General features: G+C 41.0%; 4 protein-coding genes across 7 annotated transcripts; all 4 read left to right on the top strand.

The window, feature by feature from the left end:
* The first annotated feature begins 402 nt into the window (after positions 1 to 402).
* On the top strand, positions 403 to 8,078 carry LOC124472411 (interferon-induced very large GTPase 1-like). Its single transcript, XM_047027210.1, has 6 exons — positions 403 to 529; positions 1,550 to 1,590; positions 1,706 to 1,811; positions 1,896 to 2,555; positions 2,734 to 2,768; positions 3,044 to 8,078. The coding sequence occupies exons 2-6, from the start codon at positions 1,585 to 1,587 to the stop codon at positions 7,790 to 7,792; spliced, it is 5,556 nt and encodes a 1,851-aa protein (XP_046883166.1). The 5' UTR covers positions 403 to 529; positions 1,550 to 1,584; the 3' UTR covers positions 7,793 to 8,078.
* Positions 8,079 to 8,176: 98 nt separating this feature from the next.
* dnaaf6 (dynein axonemal assembly factor 6) lies at positions 8,177 to 10,573 on the top strand. 4 transcript variants are annotated; one of them, XM_047027212.1, is made up of 7 exons: positions 8,177 to 8,787; positions 8,918 to 9,003; positions 9,156 to 9,228; positions 9,305 to 9,410; positions 9,775 to 9,871; positions 9,968 to 10,053; positions 10,241 to 10,573. In XM_047027212.1, the coding sequence occupies exons 1-7, from the start codon at positions 8,457 to 8,459 to the stop codon at positions 10,368 to 10,370; spliced, it is 909 nt and encodes a 302-aa protein (XP_046883168.1). In that variant the 5' UTR covers positions 8,177 to 8,456; the 3' UTR covers positions 10,371 to 10,573. The 4 variants fall into 4 exon arrangements, with proteins under 4 accessions (XP_046883168.1, XP_046883169.1, XP_046883171.1 ...); XM_047027213.1 differs by having other exon boundaries at positions 8,880 to 9,003; XM_047027215.1 differs by having other exon boundaries at positions 8,177 to 8,792.
* Positions 10,574 to 10,721: 148 nt separating this feature from the next.
* pip4p1a (phosphatidylinositol-4,5-bisphosphate 4-phosphatase 1a) lies at positions 10,722 to 17,301 on the top strand. The gene is made up of 7 exons (XM_047028426.1): positions 10,722 to 10,926; positions 12,000 to 12,193; positions 13,323 to 13,429; positions 14,045 to 14,150; positions 14,508 to 14,560; positions 14,966 to 15,056; positions 15,279 to 17,301. Exons 1-7 carry the CDS (start codon positions 10,809 to 10,811, stop codon positions 15,420 to 15,422), a joined length of 813 nt encoding a protein of 270 aa, XP_046884382.1. The 5' UTR covers positions 10,722 to 10,808; the 3' UTR covers positions 15,423 to 17,301.
* Positions 17,302 to 18,677: 1,376 nt separating this feature from the next.
* LOC124472994 (protein FEV) lies at positions 18,678 to 21,634 on the top strand. Its single transcript, XM_047028197.1, has 7 exons — positions 18,678 to 18,869; positions 19,204 to 19,291; positions 19,945 to 20,002; positions 20,092 to 20,323; positions 20,424 to 20,538; positions 20,728 to 20,818; positions 21,108 to 21,634. Exons 3-7 carry the CDS (start codon positions 19,945 to 19,947, stop codon positions 21,419 to 21,421), a joined length of 810 nt encoding a protein of 269 aa, XP_046884153.1. The 5' UTR covers positions 18,678 to 18,869; positions 19,204 to 19,291; the 3' UTR covers positions 21,422 to 21,634.
* Positions 21,635 to 21,641: the final 7 nt, after the last annotated feature.

Raw genomic sequence — 21,641 nt, 5'->3', positions numbered from 1 at the left:
GTCTTGTACTTGTAGGCTACATGTGGCTGCAATTGATGTCATTTGTCATGTAGGCTTACTTACACATGTACTAGGCCACTTTACAATCAAATACATTAACCTACGTTTTTCTTAGATAACCACCCGTTGGGGGGGGGGGGGGTTATTTGCTATTTTATAGCAAGGTTATTTTAGTTGGTTCTTAATATCCAGTTCATAAAAGAATCACCCTAATTCAAATGATTTCTTGTGGAACTGAAACAAAATTCTCTTATTTGAGCTGAAGAACCCTTTGTGGACGTAATTTGAACCTTTATTTAAGAGGGAAAGCATGCATTCTTGGAAGTCCAACTCCTATGCCCACTAGTGGAATAAAGTGGTACCTGTTTTCTGAAGACACGTGACTTCATAGAAATCAGGAAATTCTATTTTAGGTTAAAGGTTGAAAAAATACGCTCTATATAAATCCAATCGACTCGGGGAGTAGGTTAGTGAAGTTGTTTGACTCAGTTGCTGACCATATCCAAGAACAAGGAATGCATTTGCACGAGTGAGTATCATATATTTTTTTAAATACTGTATTGCTTCTGGGCATATTGAATGTATGGCGATGTAAAATAGTTTTTGACATAATGGTGCAATAGGTGTACAGATTGTTGTCGTGACCAGAGAAGTGAGTGTACTCCAATATAAAATTACATTATTGGTGCGGGTATACTCAATAGGCTACATGTATGACATCCAAACAATTTCTGACATTTTCTTATTGGCGTGTTCAGAGGAGGTAGTTTTAGTAGTTCTAAAACATTACAAGCTACAAGATTGTTAAGTAGCTACAAGATTCCATAGGCCTACATCATGTTCTGTTAACTGACAGTGAGTTGACATATCTTTTGTCGATAAGGCCAATATAATTGGCTGTGAGCTTGTATGGTACCAGCTAACACATGACGTTGCGGCAACGTTGCCAGTAAGTGCTCAGTTGGTAACCCGCGACGTTACCTTCTGGCAACGTCGTGGCAACGTCGTAGCAACGTTATAAAGGGAATGTTGCCAGTTGGTCCCATGGGCAACGTTGCCACAACGTCGTTCCTTGGTCGGCTGGTTACGTTATTTTTAGACCAGTGGGCAACGTTGCCGCGACGTCGTACCTTGGTCCGCTGGTTACGTTATTTTTAGACCAGTGGGCGACGTTGCCGCGACGTCATACCTTGGTCCGCTGGTAACGTCATTTACATCAAATGTAAAACTGCGCGAGTAAATCAGTCATGTTGTATACTGTGGGTTTGTTTGTAGCCTTGAAGCCGGTGCTGATTACAGCGTGTCGGGAAAGCTGATTGTGTCAATCTTATCGGCTCTCTGTGTTTTGGGTTGCCCATGTGTTTGCCTATAATTATTTTTTAATATTACTTCTGTATGTTTGCCATGTGTTGTTGCCGTGGTCTATGACACAATTTCCTGGACTATCCTAAATTATTTGGTGAAATGGGGGGGGGGGGGGGGGGGGGGGGGGGGGTGTATTATTGATTCACAAATATGTACGGTAATAAAAATGGTTTTACTTTACCAGTTCTCAAGACTACTGCATAGGACAGTGAAGTCAAAATGGAGGTAGGAAAAGCTATCTTTTTACATTACAGTAGATTTAAAAAATAAAATGTTCTCCTTTTTAAAATCCAACAATCTGATTACACTTGATTAATAGAACATGTTTTGATCTTTGTAGAATAAACCTTTTGCGGATGAGGCCAAAGGGAATGATGAAGAACATCATGACAGGAGTGATACTACGTCCAGGGCCATGGGTAACTCAGGTTTCCCATTGAAAAATGGTGAGATGGACAAAATAAATACAAAACTATATTGTATGTGAAGTTAACAAATTCTCACTCATGACACCCTCATTTCTGTTTTAGTGACCCCTAATCTGACAATTGCATTGGTTGGTGACATTGATGCAGTGACGATTGGAACAGAAAATCTGCTTCTTTACCAAGACAACCTCTATAATGAAGTAGATGAATATTCACAGATTGCATCAAGAATTTATGACTTATCAGGACGACACATCTCTATCATCAACATGTTGGGCTTGAATGGTGCACACTTTGAAAAAGCCCTGCAACAACACTTTTGCAGTCAATTTAAGAGAAATAACCAGGACATCAATGCTTTCCTCTTACTTAAACCTCTGGGTCAGCATACCAGTGCTGACAGAACTGATCCAGAAAGACTTCAAGAAATACTTGGTGAAAGATATACTGAGTGTGCAATGAGTCTCTTCACATATGAGAATGTTAAGGAACGAGAGACACTGATTGATGATCTGAAGGGGAAACGTGCTTTCATAGAGCTGATGGAAAAATGTGGAGGCCGGTATCACATCTGTAACAAGCTTATGAATGATCCAACGGAAATGTTGTCATTGGTTGAGAAGATCAATTTGTTGGTATCTGAAAACAAACTGCATGGCTACACTGTAAAGATGTTTGAGGACGAGATACGACGGAGACAGGAAAATCTGAAGGCAAAGGTGAAACACCATAAAGGACAAAGGCTTGAACAAACTGAATCAGGTTGGTTTTTGTCATTCTTATACAAGGTTTTTAGTCACCAAGAAACAAAATCAATTCCATTAAGATTAATATTGTATGACGATTATACTGAAGATGTCAAGTAGTTGACAAAATAATTTATAGTTTAAACTAATAATACACATATATTATAGTAATAGTTTTTCCATTTTCTTTCTAGGTGACACAGAGGGTGTTGTTGAAAATGTGTCTGTGGTAAGTATTCAAGCTTCAAAGTTGTATTTCTTTAATACAGATGCTTTCATTATAATCCTTATCCGCTCGGAATCAGCCAATGTATAATGGTAAAAAATGACTTGTGCCATCACTCCACTCTAGAATAATGTTAAAAGTAAATTATCATAATTTTGTGCTCTACATTTGCACTTAAACATCAATATAAAAGTCTAGATGTTTTGCAATAAACAATTTGATGTTGGATTGTCTTGATAGGATACTGAATACTAACATTACATGCGTCAAATTTCAAGGGAGAAGACAAGAAGCAGCATTTTCTTGACGAAAAACCACATACAGAAAGTTCAACAGAAAAGAAACAGGCAATTTGTGTTGAAGTAAAGGAGCTCCTGAGTAGGCTTAACCTTCGTCGTAGGTATGAAGACAAGCTTACAATGGCAGATGTACTGGTCATCAACCCATCCTCCCCCCGGCAACAAGAGACACTGACAGAAAAAGAACTTGTTTGTATTTTTCTTCAGAAGTTATTGGCAATGGACTACACATGTAGAAGTACTATGGTGAAAGAGTCTAGTGATCACACCCATGTAGAGGACAGTTCCTTTGATGACTTTTTTGAAGAAAACACAACCACTGCAGACAGTGGAAACCTGCAATCTCATGTTCATCCAATGGACCTGCAAATGGCAGTGTTTCATTGCTCGGACGCCTTTCTACAGCAGTACATGGTTTCAAAGTTGTCACTGTGCCAGTATGCCTTGCCTTTTCTTGTGCCAAATATGATTACCAATGAAATCGAGTGCCCTTTATGGGCATTCAGGCAGATAAAAAAAAGCTGGAGGTCAACTGATGATTCAAACTCAACTACCTGCAAAAGTATGCCAATTTCCCAAGCAAAGACACCAATGGTGGCAGTCTTTCGACTTGGTGCCATCCCCACATCTAAATCTCAGCTGCTGAGCAACTTGATGAATCCTCGCCATAGTACTTTCTTCCATAGGAACTGCCCGGGCAGCACCAAAAGCAGTGTCCTGATGGATGGTGTTGTGGATATAGCGTGGTACTGCCCTTCTGGACAGCCCAATGATGCTTTCAATGATTGTGTTGCTTTCTGCAATCTCCATGGTGATGCTATAGCTAATGAAAAGCAGCGTGATATTCTAACTGAGAGTGCCTCTGTCAACATTGTTCTCCTAACAAGTCCAGGGAAAGATGAAAAAACAAAGGTCGTTTTGCAGAAACTTTTCAAGTCTAATAAACCTCTCATTTGTCTATTCACTGAGAAAAACACTCCTGCCACTGCCATGAATGGAAAGTACAAAATTGGATTGAGAGACCTAAGTCAGGCTGATATATCTGAGGTGCTGCAGAAGATTATAAGAGAAAGTTTATCTGGATCTTCATGTACCTTCCAACTTCAGGAAATCGTGAAGAACACTGAAGTCCAAGTGAATGAGAACTGTGAGGACTGCCTAAAAGGGAAGAATGCTGCACTGAGTATGAAAACACTTCTCAAAGGAATCAAGCTCTCAACCATCAAACAAAATACCTTGCCATGTCAAGGAGAACTCTGGCACAAGTGGTGTAACAAAAATAAAGAGCTCTACCGCCTTACAGGGAACCTTGAGATAGAAAAAAGCAGGATACAAAATGAAATTAAGCAAATTCGAAAAGACCAAAAGAAGTGTGATTTCAGTGAATACCTGCAGATGTTTGTTGCTAATTTGAGGTCTCTGAATCAGAGAGAAAGATTGTTTTTTCTCAAGTGGGTAGGGATGCAGTTGGATGAACTCTCAGCAAATGAGCTTTCACATATTCATCACAAATATAATGAAAAGTGGTCTGATGTCCTGAATTTGAAGAAGAAACATGATAAAACAGAACAACTGGGAAACCAACAAAAGGAACTGGAAAAGATTTCAGTGGAACTGCTTGCAGCAACTTTCGGCCTTGAGCACCTCTTCAGGGAGATAGGGCAGATTTACGAGGCCTATGCATCCTTAGGGAACGCTGATGAGGTAAACTACCTTCCTGAACTGGCTGCAGAACTTATGATATCAGGACATCCAGTTGAGCTGATGGATGGTGATGCTGCTCATGTACCCCTAACATGGATCAAAAGTGTTCTGGATCAGGTCATCAAAAAACTAGGTGATCAGAGAGTCTTTGTTCTATCTGTGTTAGGCATTCAAAGCACTGGTAAATCTACCATGCTGAATGCTATGTTTGGACTGCAGTTTGCTGTCAGTGCTGGAAGGTGCACCAGAGGGGCATTCATGCAGCTGATGAAAGTAGCTGATGATAAAAGAGCAGAATTGAAATTTGACTTTGTTGTTGTCATCGACACGGAGGGACTTCGAGCTCTTGAGCTGGCGGGCAGGGCAACCCTCCACCATGACAATGAGCTGGCCACTTTTGTCATTGGCCTTGGAAACATGACCTTGATTAACATCTTTGGGGAGAATCCTGCTGAGATGCAGGACATCATTCAGATAGCTGTCCAGGCCTTCATGAGGATGAAGAAGGTGAATTTATTTCCCAGTTGTGTGTTTGTACATCAGAATGTTGGAGATATAGCCGCAGGGGAGCAAAACATGGAGGGGAAAAGGCGCCTACAAGAGAAACTGGATGAAATGACTCAGCTAGCAGCCAAAGAGGAGGTATGTAATGTCGAGTGCTTCAGTGACGTCATAGCATTCGATATTCAAAGAGATGTCAAAAACTTTGCCCAGCTTTGGGAGGGAAGCCCACCCATGGCCCCACCAAACCCTAGGTATAGTAGGGATGTTCTGGAGCTTAAGGACTTGATCATTTCAAATGCATCACGATCGGGTGGCATAACCCTCTCGCAGTTCCAAAGCAGCATCCAGGACTTGTGGGATGCACTGCTAAATGAGAAGTTTGTTTTTAGCTTTAAAAACACCAAAGAAATAGCAGTGCACAGGAAACTTGAGACAGAATATGGAAAATGGACCTGGGAACTCAGATGTGCCGTGCTGGAAGTTGAAAAAACAATATGCCAAAAGATTGAAAATGAAAAATTGACCATGGTTGAGGAAACTATCGTTGCTGCTTTGGACAAGAATCACAAAAATGTGAATATAGCAATGGAAAAGTACTTCAGTGAAGACAGTGACAAAGAGATCCTAATACAATGGAAAGGGAGATTTGAAGAACATATCAAGTCACTAATCAAAGACCTTGTTAAAGTGACAACAAAAAAGCTAGAGGGAGTTATAGAACAGAAGAAAGCTTTGAAGATGCTGCAGGAGAAGAAGATAGACTATGAAGACAAACTTTTTCAAAGGAGCAAAGAGCTTGCCTTGGATATAAAAGGAAAGGAAATGGGAAAACAACAGCAAGAAACTGCATTTGATGCATTATGGGAAAGATGGGTAATAGATTTAACCAAAGACACACAGCCCATTCAAGAGATTGACATGTCAAAGGAAGTGACCAAAATCCTCAATGAAATCCATGAACCTTCATTAGTATATGACCGGAAAGTTGCTCAAGAGTTTTCTCACCTTCATAGCTTGAATGACTACACCCACTACTTGCAAACATTTCAAAGCAAAACACATATTGCAAAGATCGACCAATTCATTGAAACGGTGAAAGCAACTATATCCTTATCATCAGAAGATCAAGATGCTGTTAGAGTATTGATCCAAAGAATCATGAACACTTCTGCAAAAAATGTCCTTAGCAAGCCAATTAGCACAAATGGCTATAGCAGCAGTTACATGCAAGAAATTGTGCGTCACATCCGAGATAAAGTTTTGGATTTCCAATCAACTGTTAAGAAATATGTCTTCAGAAAGGAGTTTATTGTGGATCTATCACTCTTTGTGTGTGAACAAGTCGGGGTAACATTTGCTGCACTGCACAGGGAATTCATAAATCGTAATGCTGCTCATGTTCAACTTCAGGCCAAGAAATCAGAATACTATAATGTTTTTCAGAAATACTTGCAAGGTGCAAATTCAACAACTGTGCTTAGTGAGCTCATTTGTAATAAACTGAAAGAATCAATTTCCCATGTTATCTATGAACAAGCTACCATTGATTTGGCATCAGGTATGGGGACCTATTTACCAGAACTGTGTGGAAACAGATCTAATTTGGAAAAACACATCCTGAAGTCACTTGCAGAGGAAGAAAACTTTGATATGTTCATGGAATATGTGCACTATCCAAGGGAGCATTTTGAGAAGTTTATCAAAGAAACAGTTGAGAAGCATGTCAACACACAAAATCATGCTAACGTAATCACCCTGATCAAGAAGAATTTAGACCAAAAAAAGAAAGATGTAGTATGTGCAATGGCATCTGCCACCACAGAAGTAAAAGAAAACAAATGTAAAGAACAAGTTAAACAATGGATCACAAGCTTGTCGAATGAACTCTCCGATAAACTTACGTTTACAGACACTTTCCCAAATAAGGCTAAAACCAAAGACATCACTGATTTTGATTTCCTAGAGCATCTCATTCAGAAAGGTCTCGCTACCATCACTCAAGAGTTTGAAACAAGCCTTGAAGATACAAGTCTTCTAAAGATGGAGCTACTTAAAAGGAGACCTGAGGAGAGTCTCATTGAACACCTTTGTCAATGCTGCTGGGTCAAGTGTCCCTTCTGTCAAGCCTGCTGTACAAGCACTGTTGAGGGACATTCAACAGATCATAGTATCCCTTTCCATCGTGCCAGTGGAGTATGTGGGGTAGCGTTTTATCAAACAGATGACCTTGCTGTTGATTTTTGTCAGACTGTTATGGCAAGTGATCGGAGCTTTTACAGTTATCGCCTTGATAAATCAATCCTCTACAAAGAATATCGCACAGGTGGTCCACATATGTCTTGCTGGAGCATTACAACTGACTTATCTGAGCTGCCTTACTGGAAGTGGTTCATCTGCAGATTTCAAAGTGACTTGGAGACACATTACAAAAAGAAGTTCCAAGGTTCTGGAAAAATTCCTTTGGAATGGTTCAAATTTGAAAAAAAAGATGCACTTGCAGCCCTTGAAAAATACATGTAAAAACCAGTGGATTATCCATGACGAATGAAAACAAGTGGATTATCCATGACGAATGAAACATCTTGTTCCTAAAGTCAAAAAGCTTGTTACAAAGTTTCATATTCATTGAATTATTTCTTTTATTTTGGTTTAAGTAATATGTTGTTTGTTTGAATATTGTTTATTTCCTGGTCATGTAATTAACATAAATAATTAGCAGATCAATGTAACCATGATAACTAAATGTTATCATGGTTAAACTCTGTAAATTGCTTGTTTTCTTTAATAAAGCATGAACAATATCTGATCAAAGTGTATTGCTATGTTGATCTGTTCAAATAAGGTGGTACTGTCGGAAGAGTGAGCGTGGAGAAACATACCTAAAGACAGATATTAGCTAGTAGCTTACCACACTTTCTGCAAAAAGTTTTTTTAAATTACCTGAAAAAAACGCCTGTAGGCCGAGATGGAATTGAATAAAAAAGGGGACAGAATGCAGCAGTAAAGAAACATAATACAACAAACTGTGAAACCAGCAATTTAAGACTATAACACAAACTTTATGAGGAAAATCCTTTGAATTCTTTATTGATAGACTATGAAAGCTTGGTAAATATGCTTCATTTCTCCTTGAATTCATACATCATAAAGTGGCATAAAACAAAGACATGATTGTTTCTGCCGTATGAATACTTTCAACATATCACCCAAAAAAATCCTGGGACAGAAAATGGTTTCCAATTATGACACAATAAAGCAAAATAAAATATTAATCTATTGTTATGCTGGTGGGGACCAGAGCCATATAAAAAATAATTTGTATATACCTATGGTGGGCCCAATGGTAAACAATGACCTTTTCATTTTTTTGCCATTGCCCTTCAAACCACAGAAATCTGAATCCAAATTCTGTAGCCACACCCACTTTGAAAATAATATGACGTCGGTTTCCATGGCAGCAAATAAACTAAACGTATCCTGGAAAACTAAATCCCGCAGAACACTGACACGTCACGGTACTGTGAGTAAATTCTTCATTCAGTTATTTAACGTCAACAAATCAACAGTTTAAGTTATATGAAATGTTCGCATTGTGTGTTATTCATAGACTGTAAGGTATCGTAAGAAGTGTACAAATCGTTCCAGTGCTCAGAATGGATCTATCATCGTTCCAGAACTTGCAGGCGCTCTCTGCCTTGCTAACGACGCAGGACGATAACGATGACTGCAAAGTAAGTTTCCTGCAGTGGGAAAACAACTGAAAACAATCTCCCTCCTCGGCATAATTAAAAACAGATACAGCTATACAGAGACATCATTTTAACCAGATACAACAAACCGTAGTGGTGAATGAAACCGTGTTTTATTTTTTATTTGTTTACAGAGTGCGAAACCAATTGCCAAAATGGGCCCAGGACATATTGGGCACTGTGCCTCATCCAAAGCTACAAAAGAAGGTAATAAAAGAGCTCACATTACATCTGCATATCAGCCTTGATTATGTCTCTGTTTACTAATAGTCTGTTTATTTAGCAACAACACCTTATGCTCAGAGGAACAGCAAGGATATTTGGAGTGAGGAAGAAGTGTCAGAGGGGGGGCAGTATGATGATGTCGCTGACCCACGTCCCCAGCCAGAGTAAGTCATTAATGTTCAGATTTGTATTAACCTTAGCATAGGATTTTCCCACATAACTCTGCTAAACATTAACCTTGGAGAATAGGATATAGCATAGCATAGTTGTTTATGTATCTTGCAGAGATATGATACATTTGAATTAGACTTAACCTCAGTTGGTTCATTACATTTTATTTACATGTTATTCATTTAGCAGACACTTCTATCACTGTTCAACAGACCCTTAATTACTTGTCGGTCTTAAAGATATTCAAGACCGGTCATGATCATCATCTCTTCCACAACAACCCTTTCATACCCTTGTAATTGTATGAGACTCTTAGCCGTGTTGTGTGTGTGTGTGTGTGTGTATGAATTTGTGCAGATATGAAGTAATACTGAGGCAGAATGTTGGGACAGAGGATCTGTTTCTGGGGATGAGCAGGAAAGACCCCTCTTCCATGTGCTGTGAGGGCATGCTGGTAACCATGGAGACGCATTACTATCTTCCATAAGGTATATTGAATATTATAATCTGGTTTATTCCATAATTGAAAATGTTAACTTTGACCTCTTAGGTGAAAATCAAGCTGCCTGATACAAAAGCATCTGATGTTGTTTTGGATGTAAAGGAGAAATTTCTTGATCTTCGAACACCAAAATAGTAAGACCCCTTTAACAATGTACTGACATTAGTGTGCTGGGATTTTAATATCAGTGCCTCTACTTGTACTGGGGAATTTGCATGTTGTGGGAATCATTTGGCATTGAGGCCACTGTCACTATTGATATCGACAGATTTCATGTCTCTCTTTGAATTCCACCCATGAACCTTCTTGTCTCTATTACAGTCGACTGGGTTTACATCTCCCACACCCGGTCCACAGCCAGGAGGCAAAGGCCAAGTTCTTCAGCGAACAGGAGACACTGGAGGTCACCCTACTCATGAACCGCCTCATGGATTCTATTAACCTGTCATGAGAGGATGAGGGAATGCTCAAGTACTCTGTGACTTGTTCAGTGACCTTCTTTGGAAACATGTATTAAGGCAGGAGGTTAACAAGTGAAGAAAATCTAAAACATACCATCAAAACTTAGTTTCATGGGATATGACAAGTTAGTCTTGTGCATTGTACGTGGAGCATACTGTATTTTGTTTAATAAAGCCTGTTCTTACTACCTTGCTCAGTCCCCTGTCTTTAATATAGCCTACATGATTCTGGTTGCTGTTGCTGGTTGCCGTCACAGCACAATATATGCTTTTTTTATTGAGCAAAAAATATTGGGGAGTTGGTGAGGGGCGTGGATTACCGCAGCATCGAATGATCATGTGACGCATGCGTTTCCGACACAACAATACACAGCGGACTCCATAACGGTACATTGCACGGTCCAACTCCCTCACGCCTTGCTTACGGTATGGCGGACGGCGAGAGGTCCCCGTTACTGTCAGATCTTGGAGATGGTGCTCCTGGCAGCGGTAACGGTGGAGTGTCCCCTGGTGCACCTCCTTATGGTTTGCCAAATAAACCACAAAGTGAGTATCCATAGGGCTAGCATAGGTTAGCGACAAGCTAATGTTAGCTATTACAGTAGTCTAGATAGATAGCTACTTCGCAAGCTAGCCAACAAAGAATTGGCCTTGTGTGATGATAGCAAGCTAGAAGAATGTTAAAGATTTATTGTGGATGTCTGGCTGTCGAATACTTTAAGCGTACACTAAAATATATCGTTATAGTAGATGCACTCGTAGTATGCACTGGGGGATGCTCAAGGGGAAATTCATGGTTGCTAGCTACACCAAGTACTGCACTGTTACCTAGCAAGCTCACTGAAATCAGCACAGCATTGGTACTGTAGCTGGCTAACTGGAAATTGTCTGATGCCAGCATCATGCCCGCCTATTAGCTAAATATAAAATAGCTCGCATGTTTTTTATATTACCAATTCTACATGATGCTCTACGCTGCATTTGTGATATTCAACTCAAACACTGTGTTAGGGAGATTATTTTGTCATCCTCCCACCTGCTGGCAGTAGACAGCGTCACGCTACATCTGTTAGCCAGAAGCCTAGCCACCCCATTCAGCAAAACATGTGATTTGATCGGCCTTGGAATGGCCATCCGCATGCTAATAGTTACAGGAGATAAACGCCAGAATGTGGTGACTGTTGTGTCCAAATATTGCAACAACTTTGTAGCATTAAACTTCCAATGCCACAGTAGTAGGCTTAGCTGGGCTTGCTTAATGCATCAATCAAATGCCTGCATCTCCTGCATGTGTAAGGTCAGGTAGTATAATACAAAGCTTGCACACCCAAGTAATCTCGATCATACATTCCTGCCGTCTGTTTACAAAACCCTTTTTATTGCCCTCAATACCTAATCTCATTGTTTTGTTAATCCTAATTTAGAGGAGAAAAAAAAAAGTTTTGCCCTTTAAAGCCTTCATTCCACAACTCGTGTGACTAATACAGACTGATGTATTGTACACTTAATTGCCATCCACCACCTTATTTTCTGTCTTGGTCTCTCTCTCTCTCTCTCTCTCTCTCTCTCTCTCTCTCTCTCTCTCTCTCTCTCTCTCTCTCCCCCCTTGTTCTCCCTAGGCTTCCCTCCGTTCCCCAGTCCCACCCAGCCCTCTGTGCCCCTGGGGGAGGATCCCCCTCCGTACTCCCCCCTCACCTCCCCTGAGAGCGGCAGTGCCCCTGTCATCAGTTGCAGAGTATGCCAAAGCCTTATCTCCGTAGAGGGCAAGACCCACCAGCATGTGGTCAAGTGTGGGGTCTGCAACGAGGCTACGGTGGGTCCCATGCACTTCGCTTACTCACCTGTTCGGTTAGGGACACAGTTGTTCCAATAACATAAGCCTGTACTGTTCAAATACTGTGGTTGCGCAAAAACTAGCCTATGTCATTATGCTTTGTGTTTGCTGTACAAATTTGTGTTTGTGCAGAGCGTGGTTGCTTATTGAATGACTTAGGAGTGGTCACTCACTGATGATTCATGAAATGGAAGGTGCCACACACTCTTAACGTAACTTTTCCTGGATGGGTCGTGATCGGCAAATAGTTCATTGTATTTATTAATTAACTAGACATTTGTGCTTGCCGAGACAAACCGTGTCAGAAATTGTAATTCCTTCAATGTGTAATTTTTGATAAATGTTCCTGTGAAAATGTTTATTTGGTGTGTGTCTTCCTCGGCTGTTGCACACTTGTATCATGGACACAATCAAAACAACTACCCTTATTAATGCTGTGGGCATAATGGCTTGAACCTCACACTCAACAACATCTTATTTTACTGTCATTTACCTCCTTCTTTTAACTGAGAAAAGATCATCAGATAAGGTCTGTTACTTTGAATATTTAGTCCTTAGTCCTCTATTTGTTGTCCAGGGTTGTTCTCTATTATGTATAGAGAACGGGCAAGTGTATTACATGTTGCACAGATATGCTCATCAATAATCAGTATGTCTTTTGATCATTATGATCCGAGAAATATTGAAACTTTGTAACTGATAGGGGGTAGGGAGAAAAAGCACCGTCAGCATGAATGATTTATTGTCATGGTGTTGCTTCTTAATTACAGAGCAGCAGACGCCTGGTCAGGCCCACCTGGACCGGTGTTCATGACGCACTGCCATGTCTTGTCTTGTTTTGACAGAAGAGACAACACAGTTTCTTATTTGGTCTTTAATGGTACTAAATGTTAGAATGCATAACAGAATTCCTGTGAGTGCTCATAGTTCCCTGTCAAACATGACCTTGGATATTTGTGGATTTTTTTTTTTTGGGGGGGGGGGGGGGGGGGGGTTAAATAGGTAGTAGGTAAATAGTGGACTTGTTGGATTGAATTATCAAAGTAAATACTTTTACACACTTTGTCTCAAACACACTTTGTCTTGTTTCCTTTGGCTCCCCCTACAGCCAATAAAGAATGCTCCAGCGGGCAAGAAGTACGTCCGCTGCCCCTGCAACTGCCTGCTCATCTGCAAAGTCACCTCCCAGAGGATCGCCTGTCCCCGGCCATACTGGTGAGAGGAAAGGAGGGGGGGAGCAAGAGAGGAAGGGAGAGAAAGTTTAGTGTCGGTAAGGGAGGTGTGTATTTACAGTGTGAGAGGAGGCTGGAAAGAGAGTGTGACAAGGCAGAAACTGAAATGAGGAAGAAGGGGAGTGAAGGCATGGGGGAGGACAGATGTAGAGGCGCTATGGTTCAGAGGAGATGATGATCTGGCCCGAGGTAGGATTCCTCCGAGCAGATGCTGCCCTGAGGCTGGATACGGCTCAGACAAATTGCAGCTCTGAGTCACCATGTGGATATGATGGTGTAATTACATCCACTGACAGCCACAACGGCAGTGCTTTACACAACATATGTAAAGAAATAGAATGAACTGGATGTGCGCTGTTTCCCACGCCATTCTCTGGATGTCACCAAAAGTGGCCCTACTTGGACCTTTCTGAGACCTCATTCTAAGGATTTAAAAAAAAGAAATCGGAGTAAAATATATTGCGTTTAGTTCACAAAGTGTCCTTCCTACTTAGGTTGCTGCTGTTTGGGAATCAGTGAGTTATTCTGTGTGTCACCCACTGTATTGTAAACTAATTAAACTAAAGAATTATGACTGAAGTGTGTCTTTCCCCCTCAGTAAGAGGATAATCAACCTGGGTCCAGTCCACCCTGGGCCAGCTAGTCCAGACCCCCAGCCTGCTGGAGCCAGGGTCTCTTGTGGACACTGCAGCAACACTTTCCTGGTAGGACCTATCTACACACATACAAATATATCGTGTACATAAGATGAATCTACCAATGTCCCAGTACCAATGTATAACCACTGGATCTCTAAGATCTCTCTTGAGTACCATGCCCCAGTAGTTTGTATGTTTGTAATACATATTGGGGACTTCCAATTTGTATTTTGCCTCATCACTTTAAGTTATATACATTCATATGTCCTGCGGTAAGCTTTTGGTAAGGCAGTTTTAATGATGTTGAAAAATTGGTGAGCCTGGAAGTATTTTTGTCAGTCTAGCTAGTGTATGCTGTTGGAAAACCTTCCATCAGCACTAGGTATGTCATTTTTTCACCAGAAGTCCTTTTCATTGTTTCAGTGGACAGAATTTACTGACAGGACACTGGCCAGGTGCCCTCACTGCAGGAAAGTGTGAGTATCTTTAGGTTTGTGTTGACTGCCTCTACCGTTATCTGTCCTCCCCCAGTAGCTCACTGTCAATATCAAGTTGCGTGGCCCATGAAAGTGGTTTTCGCACATTTGTAAGGAAAATGATGCGGTCTAGACCCTCTCTCCGCAAAGATGTCAGTTTGAGTGCCCGCAAGGCAATTCTTTGAACTCTCGCTTTGTGTTAGCTTCCCATACCTTGAGCTCGCTCCCTGTTCAGGGGGTAAGCTCCTTAACTCCTTCATGCAGCAGCCAGAATCTCAGCTCAGCCTGGAGTGCTTACACAACAGCTTGTGTCCGTTCCATGTTTTAAACAACAACTATCTCTTCCCCTTACCTTACCCTTACTCCCCCCCCCCCCCACACACACACACACACACCACCACCAAGATCTTCTATTGGTCAGAGGTACCCCCGAAGGCGGAGCTTGTGGTGTTTTCTACTCTGCTTGCTCTTCAGCATCTCTACTGCTGGGCTGATAGTGAGTACACTATAAACTGAAAGCTGAACAGTTATTTGACATGTTTCCAAATCAAGAAGTTGGAGCGAATATTTATTTAAAAAACGTTTGTTTTTACATTTGTATGTACCTCAGCAATGGCACTAGGAGGCGACCAAGTGCAGCAGTAACCATAGAAGGATACTCTTACATGCAACTTTTTACACATTTGGTGTATTTTTATGTCTTTCTCTTTATCTTCAGGCCGGCACATGGTTCCAGGCCCAGGACTACAAGGGCATCTATGCCTCATGGGCTGTCTTGATCCTGCTGGTTCTGCTCACCCTAGGCCGGGCTTTCTACTGGGCCTGCATGCGTGTTAGTGAGCCCCTGCAGAACTTCACATAGACCGCTCTCCCAACGCACACACATACGCACACACACACACACATACAGGACCCGAGATGAAGGAAGAGAGGAAGGAGGAGAGACGTCTTTTCAGATAAAAGAAAGAAAAAAAAGAATATTTATTTAGCTGAAAATCCCCAGTTCTCCTTTTCCTTTCCCCTCCTTTTTCTCTTTTAGCTATTGTTCAGTGTGTTTCTAAACTGGGGTGGAGATGTGTGTGTGTGTGTGTATATGTGTATATATATATATATATATATATATAATCTTGTGGCCAGAGGGAGTTCATTTAAAATTTTAAAGTAATGTTTTCCCCTTTGCTTTCATTGTGGCTCAGACCTATCCATGTCAAAACCGCATTAGGGTATGGCTCGTTATGTAAATCTTAAAAGTTGACATAGTCCTAATCCTGATTTAAAATTAATTTAATCTGGGCATTTTGACAAAACAAAAAAAAAAAAGATATATTTTGGTGAGCATTATGAACTGAAGTCAGATCAAACTAAAAACTTGGCCATTGTGAAATGATGAACGCAGCCTTCCCCTGTTTGGCTGAACCTCAACTAGGGCCTATACAGTAGGGTGTCTTCAAAGTGAAGCTAGTCAGTCTGTTTTTAAATTGTGTTGATGCTGCATATCTGTGGGACTGTCTTTGATCCAAAGCAGCTTGGAAGCCTTAAAAAAGAGAGTAACAAGATCATATTTTAACATTCTCATTGCCACACACACACAACAAAACACTCACTTTTTAATATCACTTTGACACTTACTTTAACATACCAAAAACTCTCTCCCCCCCCCCCCCCCTCAGTGAGAAATGTTTGACTTGTAGGTCTACAATACTGTACACTAATTAACATTAAGTGAAACTACTTTCCACGTGGATGAGGTCAGAGGACCTTGTCTTGTGGATGAACTATAGAAGAAAACTCCAGCACTCTATGACCTTGCTGGAGTGTCATTTTAAAGGGGAGGGGGTCAAGGAACGGTCGCAGAGGAAGGAGAAAAAGATGGCAGTTTGGAACATGGCAGCAGAGAGAGTCAGGAGCGAAGGCTTACACAGCACACGCATATTAAAACACTAACCAAACAAACAGTAACTTGTCAGTGGTTCTGAATGTGGTAATAGTTTTTTATGGCTTTCTGTTTAATTGTAAATATATTTGTGGTCTGTGTAAGGTGCGTTAAGCACCCTAAACAGATATTTTGCACTGTGGTGCTTAACACTATGGGATTCCTGGAGAAACTTCTATTTGTTTATGTTGGTGGCTGAAAAGGGTTATTTTTGTAACCCTTTACCCGTGACCTGGCTTAATGAGTTTATTAATACTAACCTATCTAGCCTTTGGATGAGAGATCATCCAAATCATAACTTACAACCAACACATGCGTGCATACACAGACACATACACACTTTACTATTTGAACACATTTCAGCCATGTTACAAGAAATGTCATTCAACGCTAATGATGACATTACACACACACCCGCCGCTAGGGATCATCATGCTCTACACATACTGCTACATGAGAAGGTCGACCTGCTTGACAGGACGGTAGTAGCAGACAGTGACAGTTCTTTTGAAAATGTTATTTATTACAATGATGATCATGTTTTATCCATGACTGTACATTATTGATCATGTTAATGCCAACAATCGAAACACCTGGCTGATTCTCTGAACAGAGTTTGTTTACACTCGAATAAAGACATGATGTATGATGATGTGAACGTGGGCTTCATCTGTTTATTCAGGTAGAATAAAGTTAAAGTATGAATTTTTGAGTTATTTTCCCCCCACTATGACCTCCTTCAGAGACACACACACAGACCACTTGGCTCCATTTGGCCTCTTGAGTTTCACGCGGATATATTTTTTCCTTGACACAAAGAGATGGAAGGATTAGGAGCATTGAGAAACCTTTCAAAAACCACAGCTCCCCCGAGAGAGAACGGGGGAGCAGGGAGAGAAGTCAGCAAGAAAGAAAAAATAAAAAAAAAAACGGACGACTAGAGGGAAAAGGAGAGGAAAGACAATTGCTTCTGTAACCTTCTAGGTTTAAGTGGCTTTAGCTCAGAGGGCATTAGTGTTAGCTCGCTGGCCCCTTTACGAAATATAGCTGGGCATTAATCTGGTCCTTTTAACACACACACACAGTCTCTGTCTCAGGCACTTACCCGCCGAGGGAAAGGATTCCTATTAAACTCTGTGTCATTGCAAACTGGGCCTTGACAAAACACACTGCCTTCATCCCTCTTATTTATAACTGGATTTGACCCGTAAGACCCAGAGCATCGCCCTCTTTTGACTTAATAACATTATCCTGTCTAACACACCAATTATGATCCTCCTGTGATATGCATGCACACACCTCATCCAGCATCATGCATTCAGACATGAATCATATTGTGTCACATAAGCCTCTTTTTCCTGCCTAGAAAAATAAATAATGGTGGGGGGCAGAGGGAGTGGAGACAGAGGATGAGAGGATGAAGGGAGAGGATGAGAAGATGGGGAGAAGGGTAAAGAGATTGAACAGTGGCTAAGAAGCCAGATTAAGCATGTGGGTCATCAGTTTCTCTAAAACAAACAGTCCTTTTAGAAGCCTAATCCAGATTTACCCCCTTTACACACACACACACATCCAGAATACGCAAAAACTTTCCTTTACATTGCTTTGTCATGGTGGAAATAATGCTGTTGGAGAAGGGGTAGATGTTTTGTGGAAACGGATTTCCATTTGTTGGGCCATTTGTGTGTGTTGTTCTCTCTGGCTGGCTAGGATGAGTCCAAAATCTCACCAAGGCACAGTGTATTTACACAGTAGGAAATGACTAGCAAGGATATATCACCCCATACAGAAGCATCTCTGAACAAACCCTCAAGCTAAAGTATGAACTTCAATCCTATTTATTTTTTAAACCTGTACATGGCCCTTGTATCTATCAGCTATATGTGTGTGTGTTTGTGTGGACAACCACCTGCATGTGTGTGTGTGTGTGTGTCTGCTTTCAGGTTATCCGCATGTGACCCAAGATCCCTGCACTGCAAAAAGCACAACATTTAACTCAATTAGCAGCATGCATAATTGATGGCTGTCTGGAGGAGTATTTGTATTTACACTGGAATTAAAAGCCTCCGGTGTCAGTTATCACTTCTGAGGGCAAAGAGCGTGGGTGGGGGCGAGAGAGACAGAGAACAAAAAGAGTTTACACTCATTTTGTCCCATTCTTTTCTGATAGAAAATGACTATTTCTGCACTGTGAATTAACTGAATGTAATCTTCTGGAAGTGTTTCTTGAGATGAGATTGTCACAGCTATGTATTTGGTCATTTAGAGTGTCAATGTAACTAATGTGTGTCTTCCTTGTAGCAGCTTGTTCACTACAATTGTACGCTGACTTGTTGACCTTGACAAAAGAACATGTCAAAGACGTGTGACCAGCAGGTGAGGAGGTGTTTATCATGTTCTGCTGTACTTTGTTGTATGTTGTTGTCGCCTTCAAAGTTGTTATCCATTGTTTCCCATATTTTCACTAAGATAAATCCTGTAATTGTTTATAGATTACATATGATTTTGTGTCATTTTTGTGTCAATTTCCGATCAAATTCAGACCTACTTTCAGATCTAGGTCTTGGAATAGGAGATGTAGGAAAAGGAGAGAGAGGGAGTGAGAGAAGGAGAGAGAAGCAGGGTAAGGTAGGGAGGGGGATAACAGAGAAAGGTGGATGGGATGGGGGTCTAAGCTTGATTCTAACAGGCTGTCTTTCATCCTTCTCAGACTTCAGGAGGACTAACAGACAAACTGATCATTGTGGCACTCGAGGAAGCCACAGCTTCAGCTTTGCAGAACTACAGTGGCAACAGAGGTAACAATAACATGTTCTCGTTTACAGTTGTAGAAGTCTATGTTACGCAAAGAGAAAAAAAATCCACACTAATGGGAGTACTGCATACCAACTGTATCTTTTGCTGAGATGCATCCTTGAAACTTATTTTATATGTTTAAATATTTACGGGTTTATGGTTTATATGGTTTATATCATTAAGACAAATGTGAAGGTTATGTTCGAATTAGTCCAATTATCAAGTGTATGTTTTATCACAGCTTTGATGATGAAAATGCTTAATTGTGGGTTATGAATTGTGATTGAATTCCTTTTTGCTTTGCAACAAAGATAAATATGCTACAGACGTTAAGGAAGTTTTGATTATATTAAAAAAGGAGGAGGAAAAACTTTATCTTGCCTTTGTTTTTTACGGAAAAATGTAGATAAGTAAAACAAATCAACTAATGCAGAATTATATTTTTAGGGGGATTATTAGCAATTCGAAAACATCTATATTTCTTATGAATGTTGCAAAATTATACATTTTTTATTATTTTATTTCTCAACCACTTTGTCATCTATAGTGAATGTATAAGATGTTATACAAGTTTTAAGCACTGCTGAGAACTGTGATACAATTTCATTTTTATTACAATGTATATTTTTACTGATCAAACGATGACATGTTTCAGATGCAGTGTAACTGTAACTCTTCGATAGGATCCCTCTCGTCCCCGTATTGGAGCAGAAGTAAGTATGTTTTCTCGCTCGTGTCTTTAGCTGTATCTACAACAACCTCCCTCTATCTGTTCCCTGATTCTACCCAACTGTTTCCCCAGCAGTGCTGTTCCCTGATTGGGCGTACAAGCCCGCGTGGTCCCCAGGCTCCAGGCAGGTGCAGCTGTGGCACTTCCTGCTTGAGCTCCTGGGGAGGGGCGAGGGCGGGGCCATTGGATGGGGCGGGGAGTGGGGCGAGTTCGTCATCCGTGACCCGGAGAAACTGGCCCGACTGTGGGGGGAAAGGAAGGGCAAACCTCACATGAACTATGACAAACTGAGCAGGGCACTGAGGTACAACAAATCATGGGGAAACACACAGACACACTACAGGCATGGAGAACATGACATGCATACTGGCGCGCCTTGAAATCATAAACCTTGTGTCCTTCAGATACTACTACAATAAAAGGATCCTCCATAAGACCAAAGGAAAGAGATTCACCTACAAGTTCAACTTCAGCAAACTGATTCTGGTTAACTACCCAGGATACCCGCCTTGCCACCAGGTCAGTATCATATGGAGTTGAGAAGACTCAACAGTTTTAAGGCAGATTAAAGCATCATAATGAAATCATGCACAATATAAATGTATTTTTTTCAAGCTTTAAGCATTCATCATCATGAATCAAAAAGGTAATCAGTCATGCTATAAAATGCCGTCATCTCCTTGGTTGCCATCCTTCGCTTTACCTCAGCTGGTCCAGAGAGACCCTCTCCCATTCCCCCTGTTTCCCTCGAAGGGCGGGGTCCCTCTATGTGGAGGGGGAGGCGCTGCTTTGGACAGAGGTGAGAGCCCCCCCCCATCCCCATGATTGTAAACATAACTGTAGCTCTACCATGACTATGTTCATTATCAATACTCTTTTATCGTATCATCGTCATTCATAATGTGTGACCACATAACTGCTACTCTCATAACCCACTGGACGTTGTCAGTCTAATGTCAAAGACCCTAACCCTAACCCTGTGGTGAGATTAAATTTTCGGTCCAACCCTAAGCTTGATCGATATATATCCATGAAACTAACAACTGTATTGTGTTTTTGTGTATGTTTGTGTGTCTTTTGATTGACAGCTATCCAGCCAGTTCCCCAACCTCTCCTGCTGCCATACTGCCTCCCAAAACCAATCCCATTTCCACAGTCACATCCTCTACCAGGACACTTCCCCTTCCTATCAGTCCCGCCTCCTCCTGGTACTAACATAAGGGAGATATCAGGTCACCCCCCAGCCACTGCTCCCCTCAATGTCAATCAAAATAGCTGGCCAATCAAGACTGGAATAGAGTGGAGCTTGAACAATGTAAACAGAAGTTTGTTTGTTGGAGGGAAAGAGAAAGGGGCTGGAAGTAAAGGAATGCAGAGGAAAGACAAAAATATTGTAGAATAAGTGACTCGTGAGAGCTGAATATTAGAATGTCATATGCCTCTGGTAATAGCTACAGTATTGGAAGTAGTTTGTGGTGTGGTTCTACTTGGAACATGGTATATTTTAATTGTCTGAGTGGTTGTACTAAAGAAAATATCAGAAGGCTTGAATATTGCATTGTTTGGTCAATGCAAGCTTAATTGTTTTGTGTATGCACTTCAAATAATGAAGAAAAGGCGCC

Source organism: Hypomesus transpacificus, chromosome 10 (assembly GCF_021917145.1).
Source record: "Hypomesus transpacificus isolate Combined female chromosome 10, fHypTra1, whole genome shotgun sequence".
Lineage (NCBI taxonomy): Eukaryota > Metazoa > Chordata > Actinopteri > Osmeriformes > Osmeridae > Hypomesus > Hypomesus transpacificus.
This window is presented reverse-complemented; position numbering and strand designations above follow the sequence as displayed.